This window comes from Solea senegalensis, linkage group LG2, assembly GCF_019176455.1.
Source record: "Solea senegalensis isolate Sse05_10M linkage group LG2, IFAPA_SoseM_1, whole genome shotgun sequence".
Taxonomy (NCBI): Eukaryota; Metazoa; Chordata; class Actinopteri; order Pleuronectiformes; family Soleidae; genus Solea; species Solea senegalensis.
In genome coordinates, this window is record NC_058022.1 from 7,980,212 (window position 1) to 7,999,269 (window position 19,058).

Genomic DNA, 19,058 nt, shown 5'->3' on the forward strand with positions numbered 1-19,058 from the left:
CGCTGCTTCGTTCTTATAGCCTGTACCTGGCTAGGGTGTATGTGTGTGTGTGTGTGTGTGTAGTGCTCTTAAGCAGTTTGTGTTTCTCGTGAGTCTCGGCAAGACCTCGAGCTCTGATCTTGCAAGGCTGGTTTTCCGTGAACAGACAGTAGAGGGGAGTGGAGTCAGCCCCCAATCTCCCCGCAACAAGATTTTCAACCGTCACAATGACTCCAGAGCTGCTAAATCGGGGTAAACAAATCCTGCTTTAAGTCGTGGAATGACAGGTTGTACCTTTTGTGAATACATTCCATCACTGTCAAAAGGTTGTTTGGTAGCCGCGGCACCCAACCTGACAGTACACCCGGCATGTGCAGTCAACAGACCTCTTAATATTAATCAAAAACATGTCACATTAAGGCTGGCTGCTGCATTCACTGACCTATATGAAGGAGCTGTTTGTCTCCCAAAGGGGGGCTTTGCAGATTCAGAGTGTTGCAGACTCTGGTGGAATGCGTCAGCAGGCAGACAAGTAGCGCTTGTGGTTTTTGGAAGGAAAATGTAGCAGCCCCATTACTCACCTCTGTAGCAGGGATAGTGCTCTGCTGTGTTGTGCCTCCCAGGGGTTCTGTTCAATCATTGGCGCACACTTTATTACCTTGTTCTATGGAGGTGTGTGTGTGTGTGTGTGTGCACACTCCGCCTGCAGAGTCCTCTCATCTTAACTTATGTACTGCATAGGGATTTTTCCTGTATTTACAGTAATGTTGGTGCTGTTTGATGTGCCTTCTCATGTGGAGCAAGTTCTGAAAGTGGTCCTGCGAGTATACTCAACCTTCTGCTCTCCACCTCTGACACCAGTGCGGTAGAGGTGAGGATGCTGCTGCAGATTTCTCGCTCTAGTCGCCACAGATGTTGTCCTGATCCCAGCGGACGAAACGGTTTTCTCCCTAATTATAGGAGCAGCACCTGGGAGCAAGGCAGAAATGAGGTGGGGGAAGACTCTTGTCCTGGACGGTGGTCGACCGTTATGGAACCACAAATAAGGCGTCCTCTTTTACACAGAAAAACCATTAAAATGCATTTTCTGTGATCGGATTGCAATCAGATTGCGCTTGACCACTTGTACGTACAGGTTTAAATACACCCGAGAAGCATTGAGGACAGATCAAGAGGTCGTCAGAGACGCATGGTGACCACATTAAACAGAGGTGTGAATGCAATGAGTCTTTGATGCGACACATTGGTGGCTTTGAGGACAGCTAACGGGAACACGGCGACAAAACTGTACAGTTTCCTCTGCTTTTGGCGGTTTTCCGCTTGTCAAAGACGACTTCTTTCCGTGCTTTGAAAAGCAAAGAGGAGTTCATACAATAGCGCAACTTCACGTGTGGCTAAAATTGTTGATTTGACGCTGTAGTCTGCTGCTGGAAATGTTTGCGGAAGAAGAAGGGGAGGTGACGTAAAGCGGCGATAGCTGTGATTGGATTGCAGTCTGATCTCGATGTAGACACTGGAGATGCATATGTTAATCCGAGGTGTAAATGCACATTGTGAAGCGCTATCCATTCAGAGAAAACACATTCAAATGCCAGGTGTAGAGGGGGCCCACGACATGCTCAGAGGATATGGGATGCTTGTGGAAGTAAGCGCAGGTTTGTGTGTGGGAGAGAGGCCATTTCAAGAGTATGCAGCGGGGCAGGGGGGAAGGGAAGAGCTGGAGTGTGCCATATGGATGAGAGAGAAAGACAAAGGGAGAAATGGAAGGGAGGAGAAAAGGGGGAGACTCAGCGGCCCATGTCAACTCACTTAATGCTCCCTGCTTGCCCTGGGGATGCTGACAGCACAGTGTTGTTGATTCATTCCCCCTCTCCAGCTCGTTCCCCTCATCCTCTGTGCTTCTTGCCCTTGTGCTGCTCTTTTTGCACTGCTGCCCCGATCCGTCTCCTCGTCCTCCAGCTTGACCTTGCAGATACAGAGTCTACCCTCTCACACTGGTTGGTCTGCTGATGCATATGCCTGATGCCACACAGTGTCTGAGTTAAAGCTGTGCGTGTTACATAATCCTCCACGTACAGGACAGGAGATAAAGGGTAGAACCAGTTTGCCACAGAGGTGATGGTTGGTATTAAAGAAAAAGCACACACCAGGTTATATTAAAGAGGACAACTAGAGTTGGTATATCCTTTGGCATTTGAAAGCAGTGGTAGCAGGACTGGGCCATAACTGTTTTTTGAATCAGTTGATAGTGATCACTGTAAAATGTCCAATGAATTAAGATCATGTTGTTAAGATGATTCCCAAGTGAAAGCTGATAAACATATAGTTGTGTGTTTGCACAATGAATAAACAAGATTTGCATACACATTTTAATGGAAAACAAGTGGTCGTGAGAAAATTAGTGAGTAACAACTCATCTTGTCATTCAGTTGACGGCAGCTGTTGATGTTGAACCAGAATACATGCAAGCGGTGGGAGTACCGAGGATTGCCTCCCAGAAATTGTCTCATGCTGAAATACAGCCATATTATTCATACTGCACAACACTATACACGGAATCCGTCCATTAGATGATGGTGGCAGCAGAGGAAAATCCCTTCTCAGGGTTACAAAGAGGTATTTGATCCAGATTACAGTTGTTGGATGATGGCGTGCAGAATTAGTTGGTCCCATACCATTGTTTCGTTTTAATCTCTTGTCAGATTACATGTGCTACTTGAATCCAAGCTTCCGAGAATGATTTAAGGCTTTCTCCTTTATGTACGCATGAACCAAAGCACAAACCAATTAATTAAAAGTCAGGTCATTTTTAGAGCTGAGGCATTAAGTCAAGGTGACACTGTCAAAAAAAGATGCTTTACTACTCGCTCCTCCAACCCATTGCCACGCTGGGTCAGCTAATCTGGAGGTTTAACTCCGGCTTTGACATTTTTCCTTCTGAAGTCATTATTTTAACAATAATATACACATCAACACGAGGATAGTGGATTCACAGGATAAGGTAGTTACCAGTCAGTCACTGGATAACACAAAATATGCTGAATGTTTGCATTACATGTGATTGTTTAGTAGTTACCACCGAACATGAGCAGTCAGGAATCTGTCAGATTCATACGGTGACAAGATTGGCAAGGTTTTTGCAATTTTTGGATGATAATCCACAGTTTTTTTTATTTTGGCTGCAGTTGGCACCAGCTTTCAGTGTCTTTAGGGGATTACAGAGCTGTGCATTATGTCTCTGGCTACAAGTAAATCAGAGGTACTTTGGTAATTACACTGCATGAGGCAAAGAAGCACTTGAAATATTTCCAAAACTGGTTCAGATAATCAGCTTCACTGAATGGAGATACAGAGGAGAGATGAATGGTAGGAACATTATCTTATTGCAGGTCATGTGTGTTTTTAGACTGCAAAACTGAACAGCACCAGAACAAGTTTCAAACTGTCACGGGTTCACTGTGCACTTTAACTCCACAGAGATGAGATTGAGCAATATACTGCAGAATGTTACAGACTAAATATATCTGACCTTTAAAATGCGATAGTAAGGAAACAGCTACTATCTACAACTTTCTGATAAACTTTCCCTCACCCTACTCTGGAGAACACTTACATGTTGCAATAAAAGCAAGCAAAATAGACAAGATATTCAAGCTTCTAAACGTTTAATTCTGTACCTGATATATCACTACTCTAGCGGAGTCTGTTTCTTGTGGGTTCCCATTAATCTTGTCTTTTATGCTTGGTTCGAGAAAGTTTTTCACCTCTGCCATCTCTTGGGATCATTGTTGATCTGGTAAAATTCTCTCCCGTTTGCTTGTCTCTGACTGTTTTGGCACAACAGCTATGTACCATTTTAACTTTTTATGAACACAGCAGGCAAAGAGACGAGTTGCCTGACACAGTGCCTGATATTAATGTCGCCTTGTATATTATGTTTAAGGATTTGAACAGGATTTGATTCTGACCGTTTCATGATGAAACTGTGTTACTTCAGCTACTGATGCTATATGCAGACATGTGAATATAAAGCTGATATCCACCTCATACCATACAGAGTAGGGCTGACAGGGTTCCCGCGGGTCCTTGAAGGTTTGTGAATGTTTTTGAAAATGATTTTTTTGCAAGAAAGAAGTTCAGTTTATATTTAGATAAACGCCTTCTGCTGCCACCAGCTGTTAAATGCGTAATTAGTTGTTATTACTGGCGGTGTTGTGGACACCGTACACTGTCTCTTTTCACTGTTGACGTGAGATTCCATGCAGAACAATGAGTGAGTAATGTCAAGTAAGTGAGAGCAAATCAAGTGATGCCTGGGAAATCTCTGGTTCACCAAAGGAAATTACAAAGACTGGTTTGCCCAAGATCCCAAGAACAATCTCTTGCTCAGATGCAGAGTGTGCAGCAAATCAATAAAAGTGGACACCATGGGCGAAGCTGCCCTCCCATTTTAAGCACATTTGGTCCAAGAATTTGAGGGAATTGGTCCTGGAAAGTCATTAAAAAGTTCTTGAATTTCACCAGTAGCAAATTACAAGTGCTGCAATTTATTTGTTCTTTTTTTATTTGCTTTATGCTCTATGTCAAGTTCAAGAAATGCAATAATACATTTCAATATATGCAATATACTAATCAATACGTTAGTATTTCGTTGGTACTATATGTGGTAATGCTCCATCTTTCTTTAAATCTAACATAGGAACTATTAAACAGAAGATCGATAATTAATGAGTTTGTAGTAAATGCTTGGATCAGAAGTCATCAGTTGCATTAACTTCAGATGCTTGAACTGTATGCCCATCTCAAGTTGAAACATTAAACTTAAGTTTAAACATTAAGCAGAAATCATTCTATATCATATGTTGGGTGCAAAAAGAAAAAGAGAGCAAGTGGAAAATTCTTTAACTCAAATTAAAAAACCCTCCATTGTCCAGAGGCAAGATTGAATTAATGGGATTTGATACTGTACTTCCAGCCACCAAACCATTTACTAATCTTCTACCACCTCTTTCTCTATACATGCAGTGCAATCCTTGAAAATAGGTCAAATAAAACAAGTTCTCAGATACATGTACAAGTTGTACAAGTTAAAAACAGTGTGCATGTTTAGTTGGAGGCAGAGTTGGAGGCTTTCCACAGCTACTGAAGAACAAATTGTCTAAATCCTCCATGGTGATAATTATTTTTGATGTTTAAAATTACATATAGAGTTTATTTTTCTGTATTTAAATCCCCATCATCTATTTTCTGATTTTCACTTTTATATATATTTTTTTGTGGGAAAATGTAAAAAAATCACCTGATGGATATGAAAAAACATTTTGAATTCTGAATGAAGAAAACCACAAAAACTAAAGGAGGAAAAAAGCCATTAAGCAAACAAAAATCTGCAAGCTAATCAAATGGGGCTTTTGCATTGTCAGACGCAACTCATGCAAGGCTGTGTCAGCCTTCCTGAAACTGATTTTTTATTCAGTAAGGCTGGGAATTTCTCTTTGAAAAGTCTGGTACTTTCGGTACATCAGTGTACTCTATCTCCTGCTAAAATGTTAACCCTTATCTGTGCCTTTCGTCTCTGTGTAAGAGAAGGGTTAATCATTGGTTTTGCCTGACAAGCCCAAACACATGTCCCCTCCACTCATTAAATTAGTTTATACTGGCGTTTTCCTTGGTGTTCATCAAGTTTAGGGTTGACTCATTGTCCTGTACAGTCCCTTGGAATTACATTCATCACCCTCGAGGGCTTTGCTATCTCTAGGAGAATGGCATGCTCTAATTCAAATTGTTGTGTCTAGAATTCAGGTTATTTTAGCCAGGTTAAACATTTGTCGTTCATGAACCGTCTGAATCATCTGAGACGTTTTTACATGTAGGATGACTCCTAATATAGATGGCAAGGGCACTGTGTAGTACTGTAGCTCAACCTCTGCCTCTGGCAGACCTTAATCATCTGGTTCTTCCCATCTCTTTCATGTGTCACAGCTTGAATAGTTCAACATCGTGACTTCATGCTGTTCTGGAAAAAAAAACCCAGACCTAACTGTTAAGCACCACACCCTACATATTCACAATTATTTCAGATGATGAGGAATTAGTGTCAAACGTTGAGAAAGTATTTCCTCAAAGATGTGCTGTTGTCCACAAATATGAATTTGGCTTTTTGTGGAAATTGGTTGTTTCCTTTGTGGGAAAGTCCAGACATGAGTATAATGTCTATGCCTTTAAAAGGACATTTAATCATCTTTTCAGTTTGGATGATCGATCATGAGTTGTATCACCAAACAATGACTAGCAATATTAAATTCAATGAAGAATGATCCTTTTTCCTTGTTCTTTTTGAATTGTCTCTAAAAACTAAACAACTGTAAGATGTAGAGCAGATGATAAATGTAACATATAGTCTACTTATTTGCACTTGTGGTACAACTTGCATTCCAGCATACGCACAGATTTCAGCCTCAAACCTTGACTTGAGTTTGGTGCATTGAGGGATGACATCACTCTTTGTCACCATCCCCCAAGACGAGTTTCAAGTTGAAAAGGTCATGTCGGCTGCTCTGCTTCTACTGTATGTGACCATGGCAAGGATAAATTGCTGCTGCAACTTTTTTATTCATTTAATTTTAATTACATATTTTTACGTCATGCTGTAGAAACGGTTTAAGCAATGCTTTGTGGACCTGTTAAATGAGTAGGGCTAGTTTTTGATTAAAATATGGTATCAATATCGATACATAGACTTTGATACCGATTGGTAAACGGTACTTTTTCCTATACCAAGTTTATGAAATTAAAAAATTACATGATAAAATTCTTAAGCTGGGCCAATGATCTTCTTGCAGACGGACATAGACCATCTTTCTGCTCTCCTGTTTATTCCGTGCAATATCAAGTGTTAAATTGAATTTGTCGTGTCACTTCTTGACATACCATCATCAACTAAACAAACACCAGCCTATCAAAACACACACACACACACACACACACAGCATTCAAACTGTGTGGACCCTCATAGACATAATGCATTCTCTAGCCACTTAACCTAAACTTAACCATCTCCAATTCTAACCCTAACCCTAACCCTAAAACCAAGTCATAACCCCTAAAAGCTGTGGGGACCAGACAAAATGTCCCCACTTTCCTAAAATGTCCTCACTCCATATGTTTTATACCTTGGTCCTCACAAAGAACAAATACAGGAACACACACACACTGAAAGTTGACTCTTTGTTCTTTGCACCTCTGGCATGTTCATCGTTTTTTCCAGACCTCTGACATGCAACTGAATGGATCGACGTTCTGCTGTCTCTTTGGAAAGAGCACAAAATATTAATCCCGGTGACAATGGCTGGTGTCCACAGCTCAGTGATGACGCTTATAATATTAATTTTCCCTCCACTTGTTGATCGTCTGTGGGCAGCTAACAGGAGCCCGGACAACGATGACAGCTTTTATGATTTATGAGGCCAATGTTTGATCGCTCTGTGGCTGAGATAAATTGGATTGTGGTCTGTCAGTCAATGACTTGGACAGTGAGTGTGTGTGTGTGTGTGTGTGTGCGTGCGTGCGTGCATGCATGCGTGTTTGGAGGCACATTTCTGTACAAATGCAACCCCCTATTCTTGTTGCCAAACATGACCCGTGCAGTGTAACTATCATAAACTCCAACAGGAAAGCTTCCTGATTGATTGAATAGCGACAGTTATATCTCCTCTGTCATCGGTGAGCACTTTTATGTCCACTCTGTGTGGCCAAGCGCGTCTCTGGGCACAATAATGGCAGGATCTTTGTGTCCTTGAAGCAACTTTCAGAGATACCGCAGCTTAATTAAAAATTTGAATTTTGACCACTGCAATACGACCAGAAACATGAAATGTTAGGTGCACAGCTTCAGTGAAAGGTGTGTTTCTGGGGATTATAAAGTGTCCCATAAATAAAGCATCAGTCATTACTCATTCAAGACTGAGGACTAGTAAAACCTCCGTACGGGCTAGTTCTGAGTTACCTGGCATCTCATGGGTGTTTTCAGATCTGAAGTGGTAGATGAATTTGAAAACTTATTTTCATCACGGTTCACATTTCTACGGTACACCCTTCTAAATTTGCCACCATTTTGTTTTAGTCATTATGGTTAGTGAAATTGTTACATACAGCCACATTAACACTGGCAACTCTTGCTTGCGTTGATGCTGAACCGTCAGCAATTTTTGTTGTTTTGTTTAGTTCTTTTTTTCCTTTGGCTTGAAGATGTAAAAAAATACACAGACCTGCCCCCGCATTAATCACATACACTAGTTTTGTTGTTATCCATATATATAGATCCATATTTGAGTAAAGCCATTAAAAACCTAATTTTTAAGATTCTGTTTGATTTAATTAAAAACATATTTGTCTTGTCAGCTGCAAGAAGCCTTTTCTAAGTTTTTGACGCGGCTCTTAACTGGATTTGTCACTTATAACGACTCACCAGTAGACGACACTATAGACAGCTGAGTGAGGGTTCATTCGAGTTGTCGTCGGAGACTCTAATTCGTCCAGACGTAGCCGTTAGACCTGGCTCATCAATCGCTGGCAGCCTAATCCTAACAAGCTTCACTTCATTGATACTGTTCACATGCATGTTATACATGTTCCTCTTAATGGAGGTCAGGGCAGAAATGTTGCTTTGAGGTCCTTGTTGTTCTTCATGAGACTGGCTTCTGGCTGAAGCAGCACAGTGCAATTCACTAATTGATATTAATTGATTTAATTATGTGTTTACACTCGCACTGTGGGATTGTAATGACAATGAAATGGTTGTCCCTGTGTCACAAACCCACACCTGGGGAACAGGCCTTGATTATGTTTGCTTGACATAATATATGATAAATAATGCTCGGCTTTGTCACTTCTGTTTTCTCCTGTGGGTTACCTTATTGTCATTAAAGCAATTTTAAGTCCTCTTGTCCATTTAAAAAAAAAATGGAATAAACAATATTTTTTGGACATTATCTAATCGGTCGTGTTTCAATGACTCCTCTAGAGAACGATGGCTACTTTTTTTTACCCCCAGTCTGTCGTCAGATTTTCACAATCACACCAATTGGCCGAAGGGTGTCCTTCCCTTTGTTTGTCCATGTGTCACAAGTGATATCTCAGACACGGTTGACTGGACTTGGAAAACACTTGGAGGAATGATGCATTTTATCATCGCATGTTGGGATTTAAAAAGAAAAAGAAAAGAGAAGCCTGTGGCCATGACTGGAACAGGGAGACATTCTTATACGTATATGTGCATTCTCTTTCTCAACAACTACCATTTTAGGGATATGCACTTTTTACCTCATAGAAGCACTTAGACAGATTTATTTAAATGCTTCTCCCTAGTGTTTGACTTAAGGTAATCTTAGTATTGATGATTGAGCTTTGTGATCTTGAGTTTGCCTGCTCATCTCGAGATGTTAACCAACGCTTACTTGTAACCATGTAAAGGCATGTAAACATTGATTTACATGCCTTTACAATTTGTCCAACATTCTAGACGTTAATACTTAACCTCATCACTGAAGAGCATGGTTTTATTGCTTTTAGAACCTGAATTATCAGGCTCACTTGTGTTAAATCACACTTGTACCATGCCATACACCTATTTTGGCGTCATAAAACAAATACGCAAAAGGAAACTAACTGAGCTCCATCCAGATCAGCTTTTAAAAAAACCCCAACAACTCCCAGCACTGCTTTCTAAATGCTTTATTCTCACAAGCAGTGAGCACTGATTTTTCATCTCATTATAGCCACACTTTATGATTGGGGTTGAAAATAAGTGCGCATATGGTACATCAACCGCGGTGGCGACAATAAACAAAAACACGACAGTGAGGTGATGAATAAAAGCACACGACTCAGGCAGACGGGGCTGTTTTCACAGATTTCCGAGCTCACACACTGAAGGATGCAAAATTTGGGGTAAATGGTCTAAAAATAAATGCTGCCATGGTGATGGCAAGAGATGCCTGTTTATCTCTGCAGATGCAGTATAGCAAGCAAGTACTTGCTAAGCAGAGTATTATAATAACTTTGTTAGATGCAGTGTCTTACATTCTTGCAAATAAACTGAAGGATTATAATTTCTTTCAAATATGGTCAAATATGATCTTTACATTTATCTTTTCCTGAAGTGAAACGGGAGTGTGCAACATGAGCATTCAAGGTAGATAGCCGTGACTCCAGTTGGATCTGGCATTTCCTGGAGGGGTTGAGGCAAACACATATTCGTACGAAAGAAAAAGGGTGACATTGCCCTTTGAGCTACTGACTCATCAACACTGCTGAATCACCGAGTTCCCATTCATACAGTGATCCAGAGTATTGCACCACACTTGGTTACAGAATTGTAATTCTCTAAGCAATAGATTAAATGTAGAAACCGTCTCTGAAGTGCGACTCTGACATCAGGCAGCAAATTATAGTTTAAACACGCACACACGCACACGCAGACAGAGGCAAACACTTAAGCACAGTGAACAAGGAGCGCTTTCTCTGCTGTGTGAATGAGGAGCCTCGGCTGAATGGTTGAGTGTGTCCTCTGTCTCTGTGAGGTCGGCAGCCCAGAGATTAGGAGGAACTGATAGCTCGGGAAAACCTGCTGCATGACACAGGCTTTTTTATGGAATTATCTCTGCAGGGTCTGAATATGAACACAAAGATACAAAATACAAAATACAAAATACTGAACTGTCTGAAATGCACCAACGTTGGCAAACTTTCCTCTTTGCCATGGTCTCACATGTTTGGCTTCAACTTTGTGAAAATGACGTTATCTGAGATGAGGCTTGGGCACTAAATCTCGAGCCTTTTTGGCGCCCGATCTGTTTCCATGAGCCGCCGTTTCATCCACATCACCGCGTTCGAGATCACCAAGGTCCACGGACGGCTCTGCGGGCTGTAGCACTCTGGCCTTTGCCAGCTGTCTGTCCACAGGCTTCATTACGGTGCTACCACTGAGTCATGATGGAGGCAAGCTGTGTTTGAAAGGCACTTTCAGGCGTCTTTGTTTGATCAGAATCCATTCATTTATTATGTGAATTAGTTGTGTACATATACGGCAGTAGAGCTCAAGCTTTGTGCAGTTTGGGAATGTTGCCACAGACAATGACAAAGGCAACAATTGATGTTTGTTCTAATTTAAAATATACACACTACAGTTTTAAGGTGCTAAGATTAGGTATAGGTATTCTTCTATTTTGGAGTTCACATTTGCCTTGCATATTATAAAAGCCACTCTTTAATATTGTTGTCATTTGTATTGAACTTAAAAAAAAAGTAGCAGTTCAGCAGAAAAAACTTTGGAAAGAAAATGATATCTAACTGTGTTTGAGAGAGAACTCTGCTCCTCCTCTGGGCCGATTTTACAGCCTTTAAGAACTGTGGTCCAGTGTAATGGGAGACTTTGATCAATCACAGGGTATTTCAGAGCGAGTGAGAGCGACATCTACTCTGAATTCAGATCCCTTTGGTGGAAACATCTGTAATTAAGCATCGGCAACAACTGCCTGCACTGTGAAGAAACCTAAAAATAAGGAAATACACGTAAAAATGGGTAGCCTATGGTCATGTGTTAGGAAATTGGGCTTGGGAGGGTCTTCGAGGGTCGCTGATTCAAATCAAATGCCAGGTCAGTGGCTGGGTTGCCCTTGAGCAAGGTACCCCATCCCCCCAAATTCCCCTTGGGGGCAGATCAGTGCTGCCCACTGCTCCTGTGTCTGATTTGTGCGGGTTCACGCCTGGTGTTTAAAAACAATGCAGAGGTTCTATCACTAATTGATGTGTGTGCAAATAAAAACACATTCTAATCTGTCAACATAGGCACTCAGCGTTTCAGAGATGAACAATTGTCTCAGATTATCTCTGTTATGGAAGAAATTAGTGCATCTGTCCAAGCTTCTGTGTGTGTATTAAACGCAAAAAAAAACTATTTTTGTCATCCTATTTTGATCCTGCCTATTGGATCTTTAACACCGAGGCCTTTTTTTCCCCTCATTTTGTCACCTGGCACTTTTTTAGCGTCAGTCGCTATAAAGCTGTTAATAGGGACAAAGAGATGCTGTCGACTGGGTGTGGGACCCTGCTCGAGGAAGTCTGTGTCACTAACTGGTGGCCTGTGGCTGGCAAGAAAGGAGAGGGTGGGGTTGAGTTGTAAAGGGAAGCTGTTAAGGAGACTGAAAATAGTCTCCCAGACATGCGTCACTACAACCCGGCAACAACACCGCTCCCCGCTCCCTCTGCCTTGCTGTTTTCCATATGTTCAGTCGGCTCCATGTGGAACAGTGTTACACAGCTCCTCATTTTTCATGGACATGATTAAATTTCCCTTTTAGGGTCTTGAGTATCTGAACATAATGAGAATAATCGGTCATGTGATTTGTCACAGTTTCAGATGGGAGTTCTTTATCTGATCGAGGTTTTATCATAGTGACCTCAAAGCAAGTAGTTTTCAAATTAACAACACGGAATCATTGCCCAATGATCCGCCTTCTAAATAGCGTTTCACTGCTTTTCAACTCATTTCCTTTTCTTCTTCTTTTTTTTATAAAGGCCTACAATTGTTACCTTGACAGAATGTCAGCGTTGCCCTAACAGCACAAAGCAAAAGAGAACAACTCTTGTCTAAATTGGTAAATAAGCAGATGGGCTTTTCTTCATCATCTTGTCTTGTACGCGCTGTTCTGCCGTGATCGCGATCGCCTTGCAAGGATCACGGCGCAGTCGTTCTCTGATTGTTTCCAGGAGGGCTCTTCCCCCTCGGTTTTGTAAAAACCACTAACACACACCAACTGTCGCGTGAGGGAGCGTGGCCTGCTGCTGCTGCTGCTGCTGCTGCTGGTTGTGGAATAATGCATTTTTGGAGGATAGGACTCCAATGATGATAAGACCGGTGTGCGGTTGTGTAATGTCGAAGGATGTGGTTTGCATTAGCTTTACTGCTTTACCAGAAGGTGTCTGTGTGACTACACATGTTAAAAGTAGGGCTTAACTATTTCATAAGATGTATAATTGTGTTTTGTCTGACGGGTGTTGAATTTGATTTGTGACAACTTGTAAACATCTATGTATTAGATTAAATGAGCAGGAAACATACATTCAAAAATAGAACAGTTGTGTTGCAGTCTTTGAAGCTATTTGGAAATCAGTTCTGATTGACTTGCTGTTTGTTCAGTGAAAATGGAGTTGTCATACGTTTGTCATATTGTCTCTCTGGAGAAAATAAAACAAAGCTCCCGACTCACCAAAGCTCTCTCTCCTCTGACGTTTGTGCTGACCTATCACTTTAGAGAACAGTTCAATCCAAACTGATGCTGCTGGCATTTGGCAGCAGTGCCAAAGTTCAGCAGAAAAGCCACAGACAATAAAACTAACTCTTGCGCAGCTGCAAGGCATTGATGACTTCTGCGTCATGCATGTGGACATGAATGGGAGAAAAAATGAGAATACTTTGGCTCGTGTTTACAATGGTTTAATACCATAATAGATGCTTAAAATAAGCATATTTTTTTGATTCTTATTCCATGCGTTATCTCTCTGTGACTCTGCACAGAGTTCATCACAGCATGTGGTTTGCCTCTCTTATCCTATCATCTTATCTTTTGTTGTGGCTCTGTCTAAGGTTAGACCACCTGTTTAGCTAAAACTATAAGATTCTCAGCCTGAGGCCCTTGGTCCACTGGAGTCACACTTCATTATAAATACAGTTTTTGACGGGTTGTCACGGTGACGCGAGTAATGTACAGCAGGGCTATGTTACCAGGAGACCGTGATGACACTGTATGAAATGTGTCCAAATGAAGGATCTCAGCCCTTCAGCGTTGAATGTGTTGTCGGCGCAAGAGATTTGAACACAACTCATTCAAGGGATTCAAACTTTTCTTGCTCAAAGTATGTTATCTTCATATTTTTGTTTTTTGCTCATTATTTTTGTTTTTGCTTTTGCTCAAAAACACCATGTCCTGGTTTGAACCTAATCAGTCTGTTTTACTTCTAATTTAGGTCAGGGCCTCATTTGTTTGTGTTTACCCATGTTGCCAGTGCAGGAAGAACGAGTGCCAAACCCTCCCGGGCCACAGAGGATGTCAGCTAACTGAACTCATCTGTGTATTTTTGCCCCCAAACTCCAAACCTTCACTTGGAGTCTGAAGCAATTTCGGAAAAAAAAAGTTACAAACTGAATTGCACCTTTTCAGCACTACTTATTAACACGGGTAAAAACCCACGCGAGCTGAAAGTGACACGCTTCTACATTTGTACACACACTCACTCAGGTACGGCGACGCACACTGTTTTTCACATGGTGACACTGTGGGGGGTCACGACGTATGTGACAGAGTCAGTCAGACAAACATGTTTGACCTCTTTTAATGCAGCCGCTCTGTTTAGTGCTCTTGTAATGAGTGGTTCTGACTTATAATCGATACTGTGGACTAAAGCCTGAGGGTTAATCAACTGGATGGCATGTCTTTGCATTGGAGTGTGTGCACGTACACCATGTGTAGCCTATGTTTTTTTCAAACAAACAAACTCATGCAAAGTGTCTCAATTCTTTAAGAGCAGAGGTCTCAAAAATTGTAAGGGAGCTATTTCTGTATGTTTTTTTTTTTTGAATGGTAAATTCATTTTGCATCATAAAGACACTTTAATTTTGAATTTCTGTGAACTATCTATCATCACCAACATTTTTATGGAGATATCTTGATGGACTATGATATAATTTTAAGCTGATGTTTAGATTTTTTTCACTTGCCTGGCCCCGCCCCTTACTGGCCAGACTAGATGCTCAGTGACCCCAAGGTTGAGTTTGAAGGCCAGCCATTACTAAACACAAGAAAGTTGCATAGAAATGTTTCTATATAAATGATTTATTTGATGAAGAGCCACAAAATATCATTGGAACTTTGAATCAGGCCTTTCCTTTTCAAAGGTACACAACAATGACCTCCATAAAGTGTCAAATAAATTGTGAAATAGTGATTTTTTTCTGGTTTTAAAACCCGGCACAAACCAGAGGGTGACAACACGGTATAGATTACACCTAACATCAACCAGCCCTGACTGTAGGAAGCTTCTTTGAATGATTCCTTATGCTCCTAGATTAAAAAAAAAAAGCAAGGAAAGGAAAGAAAATGTACTCGGCGGCAAAACCACATTATATTGAAAAAAGCTAATGCAGCTTCTATTGATTTTATTGATTGAATTTTTCGGTGTCAAATGCGCACTCTACTCGGAAAGGTTGTAATGTATCGCTCAGTGTAGTTAGAGCTGTGTTCACGACACTAACCAAAGCAATGAAATCAGGCAAAATTAGCTTAGTCTGGTGTAAACTGATCACTTTAAACAATAATGCATACAGTACATGTTGTAAACAATTCATATGTACCGTCATGTGGTAATGCCTCATCATTTTTTAGTTCTATAACACATAAGGGAAATTGATACAGCAGCATAGTATGACAGTATTTTGCGTGGGGACATTGTATTGATACACGGATGACAATTGTTGGAATTAAAATGATTAAATTACAGTTTCCTCGACATTCTTTAAGCAGCGCTTTTCCTCTCGGCTCCCCCTCATGTGTGGGCATTGCTTCCCTCAGACACTGACACACACACACACACAATGTGTGTGCAATAAATGCCTCTCAAAACTAAAGATGGATGCACGTTCACCCAACATGAACCCTTCGGTCACACTGGTGAACCTGCAAACAGAGCTGCTGCAGCTGAGGCCGCGTCTCCGAGCGGCTCTGTTATCGCTGACAGCGATACGAGGTGTCGCGGCACAGATAACTGCAGGGTGAACACGTGTAGACGTGTTCTATGTGTAATAAACAAATCTTGGTAAGACAAAGATGGACAATGGTTCACAGCAAAGTTTAAAACCAGGCTTAAAAAAAATCCTCATTTTTATTGAATCAATCACTCAGCCTTTCATACGAAGCATTGCAACTCAAAACTGCATTGCAACTCAAAACTGCTGCACAGAATAACAATAAAAGGAACACCAACCACATAACATTAACACATATTCTCACAATCAGCCAGGGAAACATTGGAGACCAAAATAACAAACACATACAATTTATTATTTATACATTTATTCGTTTTTGGGGAAGAAAAATAACTTGCATACTACTTGGCAACACACTGTGACCCATCTGTGTATCCTGACCAAGTCTCTGAGCAGTAACTGTCTTCGTGTGTAGGGAGGGTTCATGTTTTTCCTTGGATACCACTCAGGAGCGTCTGGGTTTAATCCCTTGGAACAGTGGCTGGTGTCAATGATAAGAGGGGGGAGTGCATGTCCTCTCTTTGTTGGTGGAAGAATCTGTGTGTAAGTCCCATGTCACTGTTTGTCCTGTTCCCCGTCACTGGAGAAAGTGGCCACTGAGAAGATCATACTGCCTTCTCCGTACCTGCACCAGACCTCCCCAGGATCCACCCACAGTGTGAATTCATAGGGCAGTCCCAGGTCACTGTACTGAACTCCACTCTCTCTGCAGGCACGGAGGATCACTGGATCCTCCTTGTTGAACCTGTTGACTCGGATGCACCTGTATGCCTGTCCTTTGCTGGGGTTTTCGGGGTACCAGTGTCCTACGAAGGTCTCACGCAGCGCGACGCCTAGCCTGTCGGCAAACAGCTCGACCTTGTGTGATTCCACCTTCCCGGCCATTTCCAGAAGCCTCTTCAGGTAGACCTGCACCGCTGCTATTTCTTGTCTCATGCCTCCAGTAGGTTCCATTATAATGGAGCAGTCGATGCTCCAGCATGTGTCCAAAGAGAGAATGGCAATGACACCACGCCTCTGAGGTACATGCCCTTGTGTTATGGTTAGATGAAAGATCTTTAAAGCCATTATGGTCTTGAAAAACATCAAAGTCATAATAATGAACTGGGCAGTGATTGAGCCCCAAAATTTTCAAAGGCATCAGACAAACCATTTTTAGAAGAAGAGGGACTTTGATATGCAATGGGTGACTTTGAACTTCTTGGAGGAAGATGATTTAGAAGAAATGTGAACTGTGATTAAGATCTTTGACCTTAAACTCTTGAGTTTATGGTGTTAGCCCCGCCCACTTTTGTACAATTCCCACCCACTGCTCCGTCTAATTGGACGTCCATGGTGGGTACATGCTCGTCGTTGGTTTTATGGGTTGTGTTTCAGTGCAAACTTCACTTAGAATCAGTTTTGTTGTAGAAGTAGATTAATTATTATTATTATTATCATTATTATTATGTTTACTATATGAAACATTCAGTTATATGTTATACAAACAAGTTTGCATAGCTGTGCAGGGGGTCGAATTCCAGGTATATATATGTATAATTTGATATCACAATAACAGTGGACAGCATTATTGTGGCATGACGCCTCTGGAGATTCCCACCCTTAATAACGCAGAGAATATTTAACTTAAACTATATATATGTAGACATATATGTGTAAGGTATATTGCATATCGCCTCGTCCAACATTCACCCTTTAATCAGCTAAAACCAAACCTCATGGATATTGGGCAGAAACGTTTCCTTTTGAACTGGCAAGCGCTGTCAAAGGAGAAGGAAGTTTTAGAGCAAGCAAGAAAAACGGACGGGTCAGGAGAAATAAAAAGGATGTGGCTAGACAAAAAAGGAGAAAGAAATTGGACACGCATTGGTAAGTCAACAGGCTTCTGATAAACACGCACACACAGAGATAATGCTTTAAAAAAAAAAGAAAAAAAGATGCATCAGTGTTTTTAATCTGCACTCACTTTGCTCCCTGCATGGCTCGGCGCTTTGTTGTCAGTGAAGTCTTTTCATTGTCGTTTCAAACCTCACTCGACACATCGCATCTCAAACAGGTGTTGCATCAGTATTGCCTTCATGTCACATTTTGACATAATCACAGCAGCTTTGATCGCCCATGATTCAAAGGATGCAGGCGTTTTATCCTGCTGATAAAGGCGGCAACGGGGGAAACTGAAGCTGCAACGGCAGAAGAGAAAGACTTTTTTTCGCCGGTTAGACATGGAACGTTACGAGGGTTTCACATCAAGATGAACCTGACCTAAATAATTGCGGTTCTCAATATTATTGCACTATATGTAAAATTATAGTTTGTACTCTTAAATTGATTCCCTCATTCTTACATTTTGGAAAGAGATGTTTTTTAATGATTATATTTGAACTATGTGGGCGAGCTAGACAACAAGTCCACTCGCATGAAATATTAACAATTTTCCCCCCATTCGTGATTATCCCCTTAATGGAAATTCACCACAATCAATTATCATGAGTGCTTTCAATTTGAATGCACCGTAAAATCTTTTAAATCATCCTGTCGCTGAAGTCTAAGCCATAAAGTTGTTAATGTCAGCCCGAATTAACCGGGGAATGTACAATATATCGATCGTGCATTATGATCGTGCAAAATAATATACCTTTTGCGGCAGCGTTTGGAGCAAGCGATTGAGTCACAACATCCAGAAGTACTGTATGTGACTCCCATTTTAATCCCTGACTCCAGTTTTCAAAAAAATGAAGTGTTCCTGGCAGCCGGCAAGCTCAAAAAGCAATCAGCTGTCATGCCATCTGCATAATGATGCCGGAGCGGGCTGAAATCTGTCGCCGTCATCTATCACCCTCACTGCGTCATCTGGCCTGTCACTTTCACCTGCAAGAATATGCAAAGAGAATTTTTAAGATAACAGTGATTTATATTCTTCAAAATACAGTATGAGTGTATACATATATATATATATATATATATATATATATATATATATATATATATATATATATATATATATATATATAAATATTTCCATGTGTGCACATTGAATCATAACTTTCAGTGGTGCCGGTAAGAGTTCATGTAAAATTAAAGGAAATTTACGCATGCAGACGCACAGTCATTAATTATTAGGTGGAACCGAAGGCTGCTGCTCGTTTACTCGTACACTCAGTGATTCACTTCCAATAATGCGCCCAAGATTGGATTCCAGTGCTTTAATGGAGGGGCACTGGGGGTGTTTTTCTCCCAGAGTATAATATCTCAAAAGTTA

General features: G+C 41.1%; 2 protein-coding genes across 4 annotated transcripts in view; one reads left to right on the forward strand and one right to left on the reverse strand.

Moving 5' to 3' along the window:
• The window catches only part of adarb1b (adenosine deaminase RNA specific B1b), a 121,074-nt gene that overhangs the window by 18,006 nt on the left and 84,010 nt on the right, over positions 1 to 19,058 (forward strand). For 2 of the 3 annotated variants that reach the window (XM_044019677.1, XM_044019679.1), the window contains exon 1: positions 16,640 to 16,702. The exons of the other annotated variant lie outside the window; for it this stretch is intronic. The gene's annotated coding sequence lies outside the window, so the exon portion shown is untranslated. Of the gene's footprint in view, positions 1 to 16,639; positions 16,703 to 19,058 lie in introns of those variants that run through there. 3 annotated transcript variants of the gene reach the window in all.
• Positions 16,027 to 17,985, reverse strand: LOC122765431 (protein BTG3-like). Its single transcript, XM_044019683.1, has one exon. It carries the CDS (start codon positions 16,892 to 16,894, stop codon positions 16,355 to 16,357), a length of 540 nt encoding a protein of 179 aa, XP_043875618.1. The 5' UTR covers positions 16,895 to 17,985; the 3' UTR covers positions 16,027 to 16,354.